Source organism: Lepisma saccharinum, chromosome 2 (assembly GCF_977018435.1).
Source record: "Lepisma saccharinum chromosome 2, izLepSacc3.1, whole genome shotgun sequence".
Lineage (NCBI taxonomy): Eukaryota > Metazoa > Arthropoda > Insecta > Zygentoma > Lepismatidae > Lepisma > Lepisma saccharinum.
The window spans coordinates 79,990,810-80,009,257 of NC_139230.1; the positions used below are offsets into that span (position 1 = coordinate 79,990,810).

The 18,448-nt window shown below is 35.4% G+C and overlaps 1 protein-coding gene across 1 annotated transcript in view; it reads right to left on the reverse strand.

Annotated features, from left to right (window-relative positions):
• Duba (Deubiquitinating enzyme A) overlaps window positions 1–18,448 on the reverse strand; it is a 106,914-nt gene that overhangs the window by 60,744 nt on the left and 27,722 nt on the right. The window contains exons 4-5 of the mRNA XM_083117461.1: window positions 7,091–7,246; window positions 1,526–1,682 (exon numbers count right to left, since the gene is read on the reverse strand). Of these exons, the coding sequence (XP_082973587.1) occupies window positions 1,526–1,682; window positions 7,091–7,246 (313 nt within the window). The remainder of the gene's footprint in view (window positions 1–1,525; window positions 1,683–7,090; window positions 7,247–18,448) is intronic.

Sequence of the window (18,448 nt, forward strand, 5' to 3'; positions counted from 1 at the left end):
GTTTTTACCATCTAGATCTGGCAGAATGACCCATCTCAATAATCCACCGACGGTCATATGAAATCAAAAATAAAGGATTCCCGGAAAACAATATTATGTCATCTTCACGTCAGTCACAGGGCTATAAAAAAGTGGCTAGAAAGGTAAGAGGGCAGTAGGGCAAAGCAGCCAATATAGCAATATCACGTTATGTGCAACATGTATACTCATGGCAAAAGTTGGTCTGTGTAAGCTGGAGCTAGGGATGGCATCATAGTGGGACAGAGGGACGGGTGCCCCAGTTCACAGACAAACAAATGATTGAAAGAGCCAGATCTGGCTCCAAAAGAGCTAAGCTGGCAACAGTGCTCTGCCACTGACACAAAAGGAAGAACCTTGCGGAAGCCCTTCCTCATCACCTTAAATAGCTTTCTTCGATTCTAAATTTTATTTAAAAACCATGCACATTGCAGCATATGCGCAGTGTATAATCACATTTGACACATTAATATGCACATTTGCACAAATTTGAACGTGAAAATTTGAACAAAATTTTGCAGATACAAAAATCATGATCTGAGGTAGCAAAATCGCTAAATTTTAAGTTTTGGATATGTTTGCTATAACAACATTTTGTACAAGTGGTCTCTCACATTTTATCCACTGTACCAGCCTGGTCCTTCACACTTTTCCAGGCACAAAATGGTATGTAATATACTGCCACTTATTCTGAATTCAAGATCTTCACCAATATTAAAAAATACTATAATAAGATCTTATACTGTACCTTATTATTGAATTGATTTTTATTTTTATTATTACAGCTATAAATGTAATTTTAGATATTGTCATAAAACAACAAAATTTGGCCGTAACCGATCTGTAGCAAAATAAAATACTTTATATTTTATGATATTCAAAATTTCTATGACATGTGCACAGAAGACTGACAAAAATGTCCACTGAACTACTTACTTCAACCAACTAGCAACTATAGTACGTGTATGAAGAAAAAATGCACATTATGTGTGAAAGTATTTATTAAGAAAATACCTAAAACATAGCACAATGCTTGGAAAAGTTTCTGCTCTATCATTATTATAAAGTTTAACATTTGTTATATTTGTGAGGTGGAGCCTGCGATAGTGTTAAATAACTAATCAGTCCAGTGCAAAAAGGTAAAATGCTGAATCTTTAATTGGTCTTTCTGAAGTTTGTTCAGCATAAACTACATAACTGCTGGAGAATACATATTAGAAGGTATATTTGCATCTTTAATTTGAACTTTTGAAGAAGTCATAAGAACGGTGACAAAATCAATCCTGAAGTTAAAATAAAAATGTGGAAATACGAAAAGTGCAACAGTTGATAAGCAGTTCAGTGATTTGTCTCTCTTCTGTCAATTCAATGGTTGATAATTTTGCAAGGACAACCCAAATTAGCATCTGTGCATAATGTACAACATAATGCAAAACATAATACCCTCAGAGTAAAATATAATTATTATACAAAAGAAAAACATTACAAAGCATGAGAAGCTAATTACCTATGGTGTAACAAAACACCTCCACTCGTCTATTGTACATCTCACTCATAGCTTGCATTTCAATGTGGTTTCCATGAACACAATCCCTTCTCTTCCTGTCAACATAATTGTTGAAATCTTCTGTCACATACTGCGAGAAATAATCGCCGTTTGCAGCCTACAAGAAGAACATAAGAGTAAAATACATCACCAAAATTCCACATAGCATTGCATTCAATAACTGTAGTTTCAAACTTTTAAAAATCATACACTTCCTAGTTTCCTGATTTATTTGACATTTTCCAACTTTACACTGGATTTTAGCTAGTTCATATTTAAGAACCATATAATTTTAAATTTCAAAATTCTTAAAACAAAGTTCACATTTATTGAAATATAAATTCTGTGATATTGTGAATCTATATAATCAAAATATTAGACCAAATATACCAGAAATAATTGTGGGGTTACAAAAATTTATTACAAGTAAACTATTGAAATGAAACCAGTTAATGAAACCAGTCCAGAATGAAAGAGGAATGCAAACAGTTTGTTAAGCTGAGAGTTCATCATCTTGCTGCTAGGCGACACACATTACTTAGTGTGTTTTGGTCCCCAAAGAATACCGGACCTTACACCGTGTGCCTTCTTTTTGTGGGGTTTCATCAAAGACAGTATTTGTGTCACCAATGCTGCCTATCACAGACCTAAGGGAGTGATAGACACTATTAACAGACCCATGCTGATGCGAGTGTGGCAAGAAGTCGAGTAGCGTGTCGATGTGTGCCATGCCACCTGGGTGCACACATTGAACATTTGTAGGTGTAAACAAAAAAATGTTTGCGTTCCTCATTCGTTCTGGACTTGCAATAAATTTTTGTAACACCCTCAATTATTTCTGAAACAGCCGGTATTTCCAAAATGTGCTTTCATATGCATTTCACAGATCTTTCAGGAAATATCAGAGCTCCTGCCATTGATGGAAGAAACATTCTAGAACTATAAAAATTAATTATATAAATTGTGCAACGGCTATTTTCCCGGAGGAACACAATGGTGCATCATACCAGCAAATTTCTTTTGTAGGTGAAAATAAAACTAGTAGCATTTTATTTTCATGAAAGAAATGTGTGTGTGTGTGTAACTATATGGATGCACAATCATTTGTGAGCATAGCACAATATTTTGAGTAGTTCTTATGATGAACACAGTAACAAACCAACTTGAAGAGTGCTGAAACTTTTCTTCCCAGACTTCTCTGCATTCATATCAATAAATTGAGATGAGAATGGAGGATATATGGTATTTACTGTCATTGTTTTAAAAGCAGTAAACAAATTCTCCATTCTTGGTGGAAACTTTGATATTTATTGAACATATATTATTTTTGGATATTTGTACTTTTCACATCCTTTACAAAATTTCACTTAAACACTGAACACAAGCAATCATACTGAAAAGTAATGTTATTATTTTTAGTAGCTGAATTATGCAAATAAATTAGATGTAAAGAAGGCCACAAAATTATAAATATTCAATTTCTTGATTTCAAAATAAATACACTAGTATGTCTTTCTACAATGTTATTTTACTATTAAAGTACACAATTTTGCTACAATGATTTTTTTTGCATAATTATACTTAAAAAATTGTCAAAACTACAAGAGCAATCACAATATAATCAATACAGAGTGGATTACTAGGTAAAAACATATTTTTTTGTTGCTTCAGAAGTTGGCCATACTCAGTACAAGTGGCAACCATATGGCTGCAATGCAATCTGTGAAGTCCTATTTCAAATAAAAAAGCATAATTTTACCCTTAGCATCAAAAACACATATTTCTGGGGAAAGAACATAAAATTTACATATTTTAGATATTCCAGACAAAATAATGTTTCCAAATTCTTTGTGTAAATGCATATTTTGGAGTTAATGCATAAAATAGACAAAATATGTGATAAATTAGTAAATTACTATCCTATTCAGGACTGCACAACCCACCCGTCACTACTGCCAGTGTTGTTTTCTCAACCATGTGGCAAGGCAATTCATGCAGAACAGCATTCTCAAGTCACTCAGCATTTCTCATAAAACAAGTATTGCAATGCACCTTTATGCATGTGTTTATGGCAAGTGCTAATACAAGTCCCAATATGTTCAAATGAAGGATGTTCTAAGTGCTCACAATATTATTTAGATTTAAGTAGAACATTTTTGTAGTGGACATCCCACTGAAGAAAATAAACAATCTGGTTCTGAAAAGTTTCCTGTCACAATACATATAATTTGCATGACCCAAAGAATATATGTCATGTAAACACTATCTCACACAGTGTTACTAAGAAACTGTGCAAGAAATTAGATGTGTGTGTAAACATGAAAAATTGTGGTCTGTCGGTTTTTTTGATTGAAAATATTTTTTACTTTGTCACATATTTCCACTGTTTTTAGAACATAAAAAATAAATATTTTTCAGTCATTTAGCACATAAAAATTTGCTCCGTAATAATTAGGGGACAGATTTTTGCACATTTGCATGTTTTTTTTTTCCTTAAGGAAAATTCATATGCTCTCAATGGATTTATGCATTTCACTTGATGATGATTACTCTGGTAAAGTTTTATGGTTCATATAAATGCATATTTGAGACATTAGACAATAAATGCCTAACGAGAGTGGGTAGAAGGTAGAAGGTAATGATGCATTTACCAATGCCGGCAGAGTAATTTACTGTCAATTGTGCTCTAAACATGTAATACATTTCAGGTATTTAGAGGTTTCTGACAGCTTAAATGGAAAGTTCCTGAAAAGCAAATTTACCATGCTCAAACAGAGCTTTCATTTTTTGGTAACAGAAAACATTTGTTGCCTGCGTAGGGCTGGATACTGTGATTTTTTTAAAATTATGTTAATTTTGAGGAAAATGTTTCTGTATAACCTAGTGAAGGATCATTCTGTTATTTGTGTACAAAATAAGAAGACAGTAGAAAAAGGGAATGTTGTTCAGATGATGAAGATATGCACTAAGAGTGTATTTTATTCTTAAATTAGACATAAATACAGTAACTTTTTGTGATTATGTCTGTTGATGGATTACAGCTAAATAGTCAAACAACATACTGGTTAGGATTAAACATGATTTTTTGGCAATTTTCTTCACGAAAGTAGTAGTGATTTTAAGTGCTAATTTTATTATTAAAGTAATTGGAAGGAGAACAATGGCAGTCCTATAGAAACTGAGATAGCGTCCGTGGGATTTGTGTACTTATTGATTGATTGATTGGTTTGTTGTTTTAATTCCACTTTATGCACAGTACACAGTAAGGCTAATTGGGACTGGACCTACAGTTTAAAGTGGGATCCGAACCACTTGTGCCTCCACCGGGTATCGAAACCGGGACCCCTTGATTACAAGGCAACAACGCTAGTGTACTTACTGATATATTTAATGCAGTTTTTATGGGCATATAACAAGGTCCCTGGTTTTGATAAGGAAAATTGTCACAATTATATCTCATATATAATCTGCAACACAATTTACATTTAAAAAATTATGCTTTTCCTATTTTTTGGCCTATTGTTGTGCATTATTTTCCATTAAATCTCACGTGACAAATACCATTTGTTCCGACTCCCATGTTACGGTAGGTGCAAACCACAGATTCATAGTTCAGACGGTTTGCTGCTTGAGTTCAATATCTGTCTATTATACATTTATCTCTGTGCAAACTCTATCGTCACCAGAACTGCAGGTTAAATGTAGCAATCCAGCACTGCTTCCTTTGAATTGAAGGTTAAGGTGATGGATTCACATTCGTAGTGTTTGTAGTTTGAATCCCCGCACTAGGTCATCCAGACCATTGTGGTATGTTTGTGGTTGTACCCAGTGGCATGCCCAAGGGGGGGGGGGTCGAAAATCCTGGGCACGTCACTGGTTGTACCATGTGCAATTTATGATTGTGTTGTTAATTTGAATCAAAATGCAGTTAATCTGAATCTTAAATGAAGTATTAAACATATGGTAAAATTGCGTTAATAGTTTTGAACAGACAAAGATTAGACTTTTATTTCTTCCTTTGTCCATCCAATCTTTTTCCGCCATTGCTCAAAAGAAAATAGTGCCAGGAGAAGTTGAGACAGCTTAATTGGAGAAGCAGTTAGCAATAGCATCCAGAAACCCAGCTTTGCAGTTCCTGCGACAGGTGAATTTGGTTTTGCAGGGAGAACCTAAATACTTAATTCTTAAATACAGCAGTACATTATGCTGGTCCATGCATCATAACAACAAATGCAAGAAGCAGATTCACTACCAAGGGATATGTAGCTATATTTGTGTGCATGGCTAGTAAGGCAGTGCATACTGAAGCAGTTGTTTTCTTAACATCGGAAGCATTCATCGCTGCTCCACAGAGATTTGTTTCCAGGAGAGGAATATATCAAAACATATACAGTGATAAGGGAACCAATTTTGTTGGGAGCTAATAGAGAACCGAGAGCTCAGTCAACCCTTCAAAGCAGGACAGCTAAAAAGTGCACTCGAAGATTTTACAATAAAAGATGGAATCAACTGGCACTTCGTCCAAGCCAATGCACCCCACTTTTCAGGACTTTGCGAAGCTGTAAAGTCCATGTAAAGTCCTCTCACTTTAAGAGAATAGTGGAAAATGTTACTCTGATGTTCGAAGAGCTTGCAACTTTGTAAATGCAAATTGAAGCATGTCTCAATTCCCGACCCCTCACCTCAATATTTGACAATACCAGTGACACCTTTCATTTAACACCTGGTCACTTTCTCATGTCCATACCTGAGCCTGATGTAACTAACTTGCCCCAAAAGTGTATTTATAGATGGCAACACAATCAACAATTACAACAACATTTTTGGAAGAGATGGTTCAAGGATTATCTCCACGAACTACAACAGCACCGTACATGGGACTGCTTCAACAGAAAATCTACAGCCAGGCATGGTAGTTCTGGTCAAAGAAGACACCTCCACTTACATGGAAAATAGCAGCAGTAGAAGAGACAGACAAACAAAAAAACAGGGTGTATTAAAAGACCAGTGAACAAATTGATTTCCTTACCCAATGAAACATGGGAATATGTATAGAAATGTGTTTCATTTATTATTGTTTTCATGTAGTCATGGTATTTGGTTTCGATGATGTGGGTTAAACTATTTTTGTGGTCACAAGAATCAGCTGTCTGCATAGGTGCCCAGCAGTGAGAACAGTTACAGTGTCAAGGAGCAACATGGCACAAATCACGGTGTAATTTGTGCAGCTGGACAATTCAAAGGACAATCACTGTCTATTGTACTCTTCAGCATTTGTTTTCAGTTAGTTTTCAGTGTAGTTTATAACAGGTAGAATTATAAGTATCCTAAAGAACCAGCGTGTGTTTTTTTTCTTGTGTTTTTCATGTGTTAATCAACACAACCAACAACAGAAGGGTTGAAGTTGTGATAATTTTTAGACAACCTGGGTATATTTAAAATAAGTTTATATTCACCCAAATTTAAGAACCAGAAATTTGACATACTAACAAGTATATATTTAATACCCCATGCAATTGCACTTACTATGTAATCCATGCAATGTTTCCTTACAACAGCGTGCATCTCTTGGTCGCCATATACTTGATCTGCAACTGCCCGAAACAAGCAAGCTCCATCTTCTCCCATCTTCTTAATTTCAAAGCCTTTCTTCATCATTTTTCTTTCGAACCATCTATCCCTCTGAAAAGAAATATGTGATAAAGATTAAAAGAGCACAAACACTCTAAAATCAATTTCTATTTTCCAGCTGTGTCTGCTTCTTTTATGATTGTATGAGAGAAAGGATTAGACAAATGGATTAGATAATATTAGTCACATGCCAACCTTGCTGCAAAAATTCAGTAGCATATTCTGCGATATCAGAATATGCAATTCGATAAGCATGAAATGTTATATTTATACACACACATATTTGTGGTAAATAAACATCACGATTTTGGTATTAAAACAGACATCATTTTCGGTTCAAAAACAGTGTAAAGAATAACATGTCAGCATTACAATGATGAATAAAATCTCATTTGTTTGAAAAACTACACTTCTTACATGTTACATATAATAAACATTTCCACTATATTACCACATGTAGAAGCCAATCCATACCAAATGGTCCAGTGCTGGTTGGTTTGGCATTTTAAAAAAGTTTTCATATTTTTGTTGTAACCCCTGTGCAAGGGTAGTTCAAAACAGGCATTATTTTTCTAAAATTTGACTTTGATAAAAAATTGCGGTCATTTTTGTTCCATGACTTTCGGCATTTTTGGACTTTACAGATAGTTGCGATGATTATGATAACTCAGCTAAGAAAAATGATAGAAAGCTGGAATGTCAAAACCTTGTTTTTCAGTGCACACAAAGCTAAAAATGTTATGTTCTGTACCCTTTTCACCATCTCTAATGCAAATTCCTGAAATTTAGGACCAAAACGGATATTCAATTTTGAACAAAAGTCAAAGTTAAGTTGTTTCTTTTAGCAGGGAAGTAATGTAATATTAGAGCTATTTTCCTTTAGAGGTTTTTTAGTAGAAAATATTTGAGCTCTTTTACTGCTTTCCTCTTTTAGTTAGCTCTTTGAAAATGCTAGTTTTTCATTTCTTCAAAATTACACCATAACGCCTGAATCACATGAGTCTACATTTCCTGCTGGATTTTCCAGTTTGGCTTGGACTATTTGCATTGTACTTGTTCACACAATACTCATTACTGTACTTGTTGGTAGACTCTTGTTCCCACAAGACACTGGGCAGACAAATGTCGTAGAACAACAATGTAGGAGTATAGCTACAGTTATTTTCCTTACAACTTACAAATATATAGAAAAAGCATGGGCTATAAATTGGATCAAAATAAAATATGGCAGTCAAGGTGTACTCAACTTGCTTTTAATGAACTCTGGTACATACATGAGATTTGCAGGATTCCTTCATTAAAAAAATATTTTGTTCAACTAAACATGTCACAAACATTTTAGTAGAGGAAACTAACTAAATGGTCTAACCCAGAAATAATTGCAACACAAATGTGCAAAGCGAGGCTGTGGCATCTGGACTCACAGCCAGTATAATTCTAAGTGGGGCTCATGTTGTCCTCCATATTGCCCCTTCATTCATATCACCATCAGTCCTAATCTTCGCGATTAGCCAAAAGTGACAGAAAAATGACATAATATAAACTAAAACAAATCAAATCAATTCGAAAAAGCCATAGCCAGAGGTAATAGGGGTCATTTCAATGTATATGCAGCACTCTTTATGCTACTTGAAGAAGCAAAGTGCATTGTAAATAAATATATTTCTATACGTTCAATAATCATTAACCTGCTCAATTCAGAAGTAGACGCTAATGTAACTTCAAGCTCTGAGGTGCTGAAAAATCTTCATCTACATTTGGTTCAACTCTGAAATATAACAGGATACTTCTGCTCTGTGGCTGCAATACATTAGGATGCTCGATATTGTTCGGAATTTCATTAAAGCCGAGCATATTGGGAAGTGGAGTTTACATCTTCAATCAGTTACGCACATATTCTCTTTTTGCAGCATCAGGGGCAACACCTGTGCTACAAGTGCACCTCTGTATGTAGCGGAAATGATGAAATTTAACATAGTTGTATTAGCACCACTTATCTACGAAAAATTCTCCAATGGACTTGAAGGCAAAGTGACCGGTTTAGAACTGTATTGTACCGTATCATATTAGTTCAATGTATTGACAGTGGCAGTGATTAGGGGTGGGGACATGGGGAGCAGCCCCCCCCCATAAACACACTTTTTGTCCCCGCACTATGGTCTCTCAATGCTAAGACTTGTCTACCAGTGGATTTGACCCAAAATCATCTGCCCGAATTCAATTTTCAATACAATTCTTTCTAAGAATCAGTAAGTAGAAACTAAACTGTCCTTGCCTCTCCCCCTCACTCCATTATGACACCTAATGGCCACTACTGTGTGCACACATTCCTAATGAACAAAAACAACATGTGAACTGCAAGTGAACGAAACACTGCAGAAAAAAAATATATTACATTCTCACAAGAAATGGAACACATAAATTTAGGGAAACACGTGACTCTGCATTGAACTACATATCTCCTCAACCCTATACTCTAAAGGCACGAAACAAAAACCAATCTCTAGAGGAAACCATAATCTATGAATTTGGTCCACTGACTTTAGGATGTAAATTCCATAGTTTCTTGATTATTTGTTTTCTATCATATTATTTTTGTACTTGTGTCAGTAATAAAGTTTTATGCTAATTCTGAAAATTAAAGAAAATATTTGAATCCTTCTAATTCAATTAATATTTATGGTAGCTCTATCAAACAAAAACATAATTTAGCAAATTTTCTGCTTTTTTATTTTGGTTATCTTCATTTTTTGTGTACAATGCACCATTCGAGATTTTTTTTTTTCAATTTGTAAGGTGAATTTTTGTCATTTTCCAAGATGGTGGATTCTCCCCAAACATTTGGAATGTGGATTTTTAATGTATTACTTACTATACCATTCCGCACAATCTGACATTAAAAACATTTGTGTTGCAATTATTTCCTGGTGAAATCGTTTATTTCCTCTACTATTTAATACAGTGGTAATAAAAGTACTTTCATTATCAGCTAATCACATCTGTCGTGTACAAAAACATGAATGCAGCTCCTTCCTGTTCTATTTTATCCAGCAGCAAACAAAAATGTTCACAACAGAAACAGACAAAACTGCAACCACTTCTCCTTGCCAAACTCGCAGATTATCTTCACATGACCAAACATTCCAGTAGGAAATCCAGTTCCGTGTGATTCGGCCTTTAGTTACAAAGAAGCATTTACTTTCAAATAAACCATCATGCAAATCTGCCTGTTTTTGACTAACTTCTCCATTTGTTATCCACTGAATATCAATCTCATTTCTTTTTACAGGTACCTCTCACAGACTACTGTTTGTGTTGTAAATATCAAATTTTTATTAGCCCCCCCCACTGGTGATAATGAGATCACTAGGAGGGAGGATATATGGTACATCCAGTTCCTGCACCACTTTCTAAAATTCTTTCGGAAATTTTGAAAATGGAAAATGAGCATTTTCAGACCTGTAACTAAAAAAAAAAGAAGCAGTAACAGAGCTAAAATACTTTCTGCTAAAACTTTGGGTGTATATGTTTCCTCTAAAACAAATATATAGCTCTTGATATTACATTACTTCCCTGGCAAAAAAAAATATCTTAACTTTGATATTTTTTCAAAATTGAATATCTGGCCTGGCCCTAAATTTCAGCTATTTGCATTAGAGATGGTGAAAAAAGGTAGAGAACATAAAATGTAGCTTGAAGTGTACTGAAAACAATGTTTGACATTCCAGCTTTTTATCTTTTTTCTTAGCCGACATTATCACAACTGTCTGCAAATGCCAAAAATGCTGGAAGTCATGAAACAAATATGGCCACCATTTTCAAACTGTCTCAAGTTTTAGAAATATAAAGCCTGTTTTGAACTACCCTTGCATAGCGCTTACAACAACAAAAATATGAACTTTCTTAAAAATGATCAAGCAACCAATTTTTTTTTTTTGTATGGAATGACCCCTATGTGGAATTAAATGAAATAACACATACAGTTGTTGTTCCCCGATGAAAGTGAGTATTGATTGATTGATTTGATTTGTTTTACTTCGCTTTTTGTGCCACTTTTGGTTAATTTGCGAAGATGGGAATGAGTGATGAAATTGATAAATGGACACTAACAAACATCCATGCCCAGGCCAGGATTTGAACCTGGGACACCTGGTGTTGTAGTGTGACATGCTAACCACTCTGCCACAGAGGCCCACGAAGGTGAGGAGCAAGAAGTCAAGTTAGACTAACTGGGGCTGGATCTACAGATAAGTGGCATCCGAAACACTGAATGTGCTTCCAACAGGGCAACAGGCATGAAACTTGAGACTGCTTGACTACAAAGCAAGAGTGTAAGTCACTACACTATTGGGGTAGCTCTATAGATGGTACTGAGGTATGATACAAGTATCAGGTGGTTATAATTAAAGTGACGGTGTTCAGAGTGGTACAGCACGGGCTGTAATGAGAGTAGCAGTCTGAAACTTCGTAGATATGCTAATGAAGCAATGCGCTCGCGAATTATGAAAAAAAAAAAAAAAATAGTTCCAATTCTCGCCACCAGGGTAAAAAATGGCGCTGTAAGCAGTCAAAACTTGGTATAGTTACAGGAAAAACACTATAAATCGCAGAAAACAATACTCTTTGTAATAAAATATCGCTACAATTTCACTATTCGAATTACATGAACATTACGAAAGGAAAAAGCAACAAGCGTCACCAACAACAACCAGGGAGCTCACACAATGGTTAGGCAATTTCACCGACTTTGACGTCAGAGTTATGGAAAATTCCACGTTTTGACTGCTTACAGCGCCGTTTTTTACCCTGGTGGCGAGAATTGGAACTATTTTTTTGGCATAATTCGCGAGCGCATTGCTTCATTAGCATATCTACGAAGTTTCAGACTGCTACTCTCATTACAGCCCGTGCTGTACCACTCTGAACACCGTCACTTTAATTATAACCACCTGGTATATAATCACATTTCACAAGAAATATTTTTTTAGTTATTTGAGGATGGAGATTAGCAATTTATCAACCAAATATAAGAACCCTTGGCAAGAAATTGGCATACCCGGCATGAGGAACCAATCCTTCCTAAAGAACGAATATTTATTTAGGAGGCTGTCTCATTCACGTACTTAATTGTTTGCAGGCACACTTGAAATAATGACAACATTTTCATCACTTACCCCAGTTTGTCGGCAATGGTCAACAATGGATTTGATAGATTTTTGTTACTTATCATCGCAACTTTGGATAATATCAATGATGAGTGGTCGTGATATGATGAAAGTGATGCAGGGGCACTCTTAAAGAATGCCCAGGCTGGGACTCGAACCTGGGACCACTTAAGTTGCAGTGCACTGTGCTAACCAGTCTGCCATGGAGGAAAGTTCTCTCTGCTAGTCATTCGGTAATGGGGGTAGCAATGGTGAGATCAGTTTGGGAGTTTGTTTATACTGAAGATTAAAAAAAAAGTGTGCTAAAATGAGAGTAATATATTGTAACTTGAAAAATGGTGTAAAAATAATGTGTAGAGTGGTGTGTGTTAGTTTAAACTGCCCTTGTCTGGCTGATGTGTAGTTTAAAAATTTGTTTAGCTGGCATGTTATCCCTAGACAATGAGTAAAGGGTAAAAACTCGTGTTTGGTAACATATCGTCTAGACGATATATTGCAATATTGAAAATATATTGCCCAGACAATATCAACTAGACAATATATCGTCATAATATTTTGATGATATATATCATGTCAGCAATATACTCTATGTGATCAAAAGTATCCAGACACACCACGAAACATGTGTTTATCATAGAGGGCGACACAGTACTGCCATCTACCATGTGGGACACAGGGTCAGTGATCTCAGTAGTCTGCAGACAGCACGAGACAGCAGTATGGGGTGGTCTGAGGAACTCACGGACTTTCAAGTTGGTCAGGTGGTTGGGTGCCACTTGTGTAAGAAGTCTGTCCACGAGATTTCCACCCTTCAAAAACATCCCTAGGTCCACTGTTTCCAATGTTATAGTGAAGTGGAAACATGAAGTGACGTGTGCAGATGCAGACTGACCTCCCATGTTGACCTCCAGAGACTGTCAAGTGTTGAAGAGGGTCATACAGCGTAATCGTCAATCATCCATTTCCACCATCACACAGGAATTCCGAACTGCATCAGGATCTACTCCCAGCACCATGACTATTCGTCGCAAGGTTTCCATGGCCGAGCAGCTACGCATAAGCCAAACATCACACAGGCATATGCCAAACGCCACCTCAGTGGAAAACCATTGTGTGGAGTGATGAATCATGGTACACAATGTGGCAATCCGATGGTAGGGTGTGGCTGTAGCGAATGCCTGGTGAAGGACATCTACCAGCCTGTATAGTGCTGCCAGTGAAATTTGGGGGTGGCGGAGTTACAGTGTGGTAGTGTTACTCCTGTAGGGGGTTTGGCCCAATTGTTGCTTTACGTGGCAATGTCACTGCACAAGCTTACGTTGACATTTTAACCAATTTCATGCTGCCTACCATCGAAGGCCAGTTCGAGGATGACCATTGTGTTTTTCAACATGACCAAGCACTCGTCCATACTGCAGGGCTTGTGGGGGAGTGGTTTGATGACATCATCATCCCACTAATGCACTGGCCTGCACGGAGTCCTGATTTGGATTCCATAGAACAGCTCTGGGATGTTTTGGAATGCCGACTTCATGCTAGACCACACCAACCCACATCGATACCTCTTCTCATTTCAGCGCTCCACAAGGAATGGGCTGCCATTCCCCAGGAAACCTTCTGCCACCTGATTGGAAGTATACCTGCGAGAGTGAAGGCTGTCATCAAGGCTAAGGGTGGGCCAACACCGTATTGACTGCCAGTGTTCCCGATAGAGGGCGACCCAAACTTGTATATCATTTTCAGGTTGGTGTCTGGATACTTCTGATCACAGAGTACATAATCACGACATTTTGGCAATATATATCATCACAATATTTTAGCAATATATATATATATGGTCAGAATATTTTAGTAACATGTATATCGTCTCGATATTTTGGTGATATTCATTTATTTATTTATTATTACTTTCAACAGAGGTATATCCTCAAATGACAGAAGGCATACGAAATGATGGTGATAATAATAATGAATAGTAATTACAAAATTACAATACAAGTTCAATTATAAAAGATACCATATGTAATCCAGTCACTTTATCATTCCCCCACCCCTCCTGACTTTTTGGATATGGAAGTTGTCAAAGAAATAAGCTATTATCTAATATGCCACTTACTGTTTTGTATAGGAACAACTGATCTAACAATTTTTGCCTATTACTAAGAGTTTCAAAATTGAATTCCTGAAGTAGGTCTTTTAGGGCATTGTCATTTACGGTGGTCTATATATATTTTTAAAATATAAATATCTTAGAAACCTTTTTTGAATTCTTTTGAGACTTTTTTCATAAGATTTATAAAGAAGGGACCACATAATAGATGCATAATCTTCAAGTTTACTTCTCACTATACTTTTATATATGGTTTTAATACAGTCAATATCTCTAAAGTTCTTCGCACTTCCTATTAAAAACCTAGCATTTTATATGCATTGTAAACTACATGCGAGACATGTTTAAAAGTCAGGACAGAATCCAGATGGATGCCAAGGTCTTTAACTATATCTACCTGTGGAAGTACTTGACCATTAATAGAGTAAGTATATTGAGATGTATACCTCTAATTAGTCAACTGCATAAAACATTTGTTTATATTAAAACTAAGGTCGTTCACACAACTCCACTCATATAATGCATCTAGGTGTGTTTCAAGTTTTAACAAATCCTCTCTGTTATCAATTTGTTTGTATAGTTTTATATTATCTGCATACATAAGACATTTAGAGTTCTCGAAATGAGATGGTAAATCATTCACAAACAAGCTGAATAACAGGGATCCAGGATTTGATCCTTGATACTCGGTAGATGTAGATTATTTGTATGATATATATTGCTCCCTTCCTTGTAGATATGATTTCATTAGATTTGAGAAATTAGTTGTTAAACCAAAACGTGATAATTTACGCAAAAGAACGTTGTGGTTGTGTTTTGTCAAAGGCTTTTGCAAAGACAATATAAATTGTATGTACCACTGATCTACAGTAAAGTACATCGAAAACATTTTGAACAAAATTTACTAAATTTGTTAACATATCTATAATTTCTCGGGTAAACAAGGGAGGATATTTACTGTTTGAGTGGTTTATCTTTGTTGGTACTGTAGAATTAAAAACAGAGTTAACTTTAACCCTCCATCATCCACGTCCTCATAGCAGCACAAATGTCCCGCACACGGCACTCAGTGCCGCCTCATCAAAACCAACGTTATATACGTGAATTATTGATGCAAATCGAGGTTGCATTACACTAGCACTTACTGGAAATCAAGGGAAATATACATGATACATGAATGCAAACATGTCCATTTCGGACATTTTTATTAGCTATTAGAAGAAAAGTGAACAAAATGACAAGTGTCTCATACAATTACAAGCATAGACTCTTGAAGGAAATGCACCAAAATATTATTCTAAAAGTAATTAAAACTTTTCCATATAATGAAGGCACTAAAAAGTGAACTCACCATTCACAAAAATATCAAAGTATTTTCCAAAAAAATTTCAACGTATTTTTAAAAAAATTCAACGTATGTTTTTCAAATTTTTCAACATATTCTTCAAAACGAATTGAAATCATACAACTTATATGGGCTTAGAAAGGAACTATATGTTCCAAAATTCTCTGTCAAAATCTCTGACTCGCCAAAAAAAAAAAAAAAAAATCGAATGAAGAAAAAACACCTCGAAGAAACGTACAAAATATTTTTGAAATGTTCAAATCTCAATTTGCGTACTCTTATGAGGTATCCGTAAGAAAAGACATACTGACTCAAATATAAGGAACCGAATGTTGTCACTTTTCAATATCATTATTTTGATAACTCCCGACATTTTGTATGGGTACTGAAATGGTTTCTACATACAAATAATTTGCGTACAATGGTTTTATTCTTCTTATTTTCACCAAATTCATGGCTGGCGTGCTGTGATTTAAGGTACAAAATGTCCCGTGCGGAACTGAGTGCCACCAAAGGGGGACCGGTCACTTGTGGGGCATGTAATCAATTGAAAGAACGACAGAAAAAAGGCACCAACAACTCTATGTTTTCAGGGAAATAGTGAAGATAAGTTACCTGGTGCTTTCCCGACCATTACTGCGATGGTAAGAAAAATAATTCAAAATTTTATAAAAGGCAGCACTCAGTGCTGCCGCGCAGGTTACAGAGGGTTAACATTGAAATATTCTACAGCGTCACTTACATTATTCATACTACTAATAGGTGCCCAATTTGTGTCTCGAGACAATTCATACTTTCAGCGGAAATTTGATTTTTACAAAATGTAACATTACAACTGCAATTGTTCTTAAAGTTTTTATATATGTTTATTTAATGTTACATTTTGTAAAAAGCAATAAAAACTTTAAGAACAATTTCCGCCCAACACTAGGAGGGCGTTGATTTCCTAGACACCTATTAGGACGAACCTGTCATTTTGATGGGTACAGTTTTTCCAAGCCATATTTTTCACTGCTTTTATTCCTAGCGTGAAACACCTGGTCCTGTATTTCTTTTATTTTCACATCATTATAACCTTTCGTTAAAAATTCTGCCTCCTACAGTGGCTAATAGAGGGGCACAAAATGAACAAATTGTCTGGTCAGAAGGACCGTGTTATTCACATTCAGTTAAATCATGGAACGCTTTGTCAAAATTATAATTAAATATATACATAAATATATAAATAAATCACCTGTCAACATCATGGTGTGTATGTGTATTTCATGCATTTATTTCATTTATTTATTCATGGGTGTATTTTATTTCTTTACTTAAGGTGTATTTCTATTTATTTTTGAGTTTTTGTATTTGTAGAAACATTTTTTCCTTACCATTTACATTATGCTTTTTTCATTGGTGGGAAATTTAAAAAATATAATTACGTTATTCTATCACAAAAATTAGAATTACATGAACACTCACTTGGAAAACATCAGCCTCTGTGACATAGTGGTTAGCACATCATGCTGCAACACCAGGGTTCCCAGGTTTGAATCCCAGCCTGGGCAAGGATGTTTGTGAGTGTCCATTCATCAATTTAATCATATCATCACTCATCCCCATCTTCACAATTAGCTAAAAGTGGCACAAAAGCAAAGTAAAATAAACAAAATCATTCAATAAAAATCAATAAAAGAGGAAACATCAATCTGCCAAAATTCACATGTATTGATATCATCTTGTACATCTTCATCTGAAGAATAATTGTAGACAAGTTCGTAAGTTGTATGTAGTGAACATCTATTCTGGCATTGTCATTACAGGGTGGCCACTCTAGGAACATGAAAAAATTTAAGTATAATTCCCAGTTTTCAAGGTGAACTTTCCAAAAATTCAAGGCTACAAGCAGAAGCTTTCTCTATTTCAACCATAGGTATTACCGCCTTTCACAATCCACACACAAACACACGAAAATATATTAACAACATAAAATAAAAGGTCTGTGTGATTCAAATGTATCCAAAAAATTCTAATTCAATTCAATTAAACGGTACATACATTTAAAATATTTAAGGTGTGGAGTTTACATTTGCCATTTCACATACTTGTATGCAGGCTCGAAATACATCTCAAACACAGGTAACAATTGTTACGGGTTATACTAATCTATGAAAAATTGTTAATTGTGTAAGAACTTCAACTCACATTTACTTAATACTTCACGATAGCTTATCTTTTAATAATCTTCCATCTGTCAGATAGATTGTTCTGCAAAGGACACTAAAAAGTAAATGGATTGAAATAATTGTTTTATTTTTGATGCAGCTTTAAGTTTCCTTCCACTATAAAAATAAAGGCTAAACTGTGAAAAACTTCCCTGAGGGCATTTATAAATATGTATAAATTCAATGACATTCTGGATAAATATAAGTTGAAATTTTTCACATCTATGGAGAAAAATTCATGCAGAATTCACGTATAATTCCCGGAGGCAATAACTCAAGCATAATTCCCGGTGAGTAGACATCCTGCATTACCTACTCTGCACTCATCATATTCGTAAATATTGTCCTCTCCCTCATAATCGACATATAACAAATCACGGAGATAATGAGGTAGCTACATCACGATCCAGTAAGCCATGTTCAGGT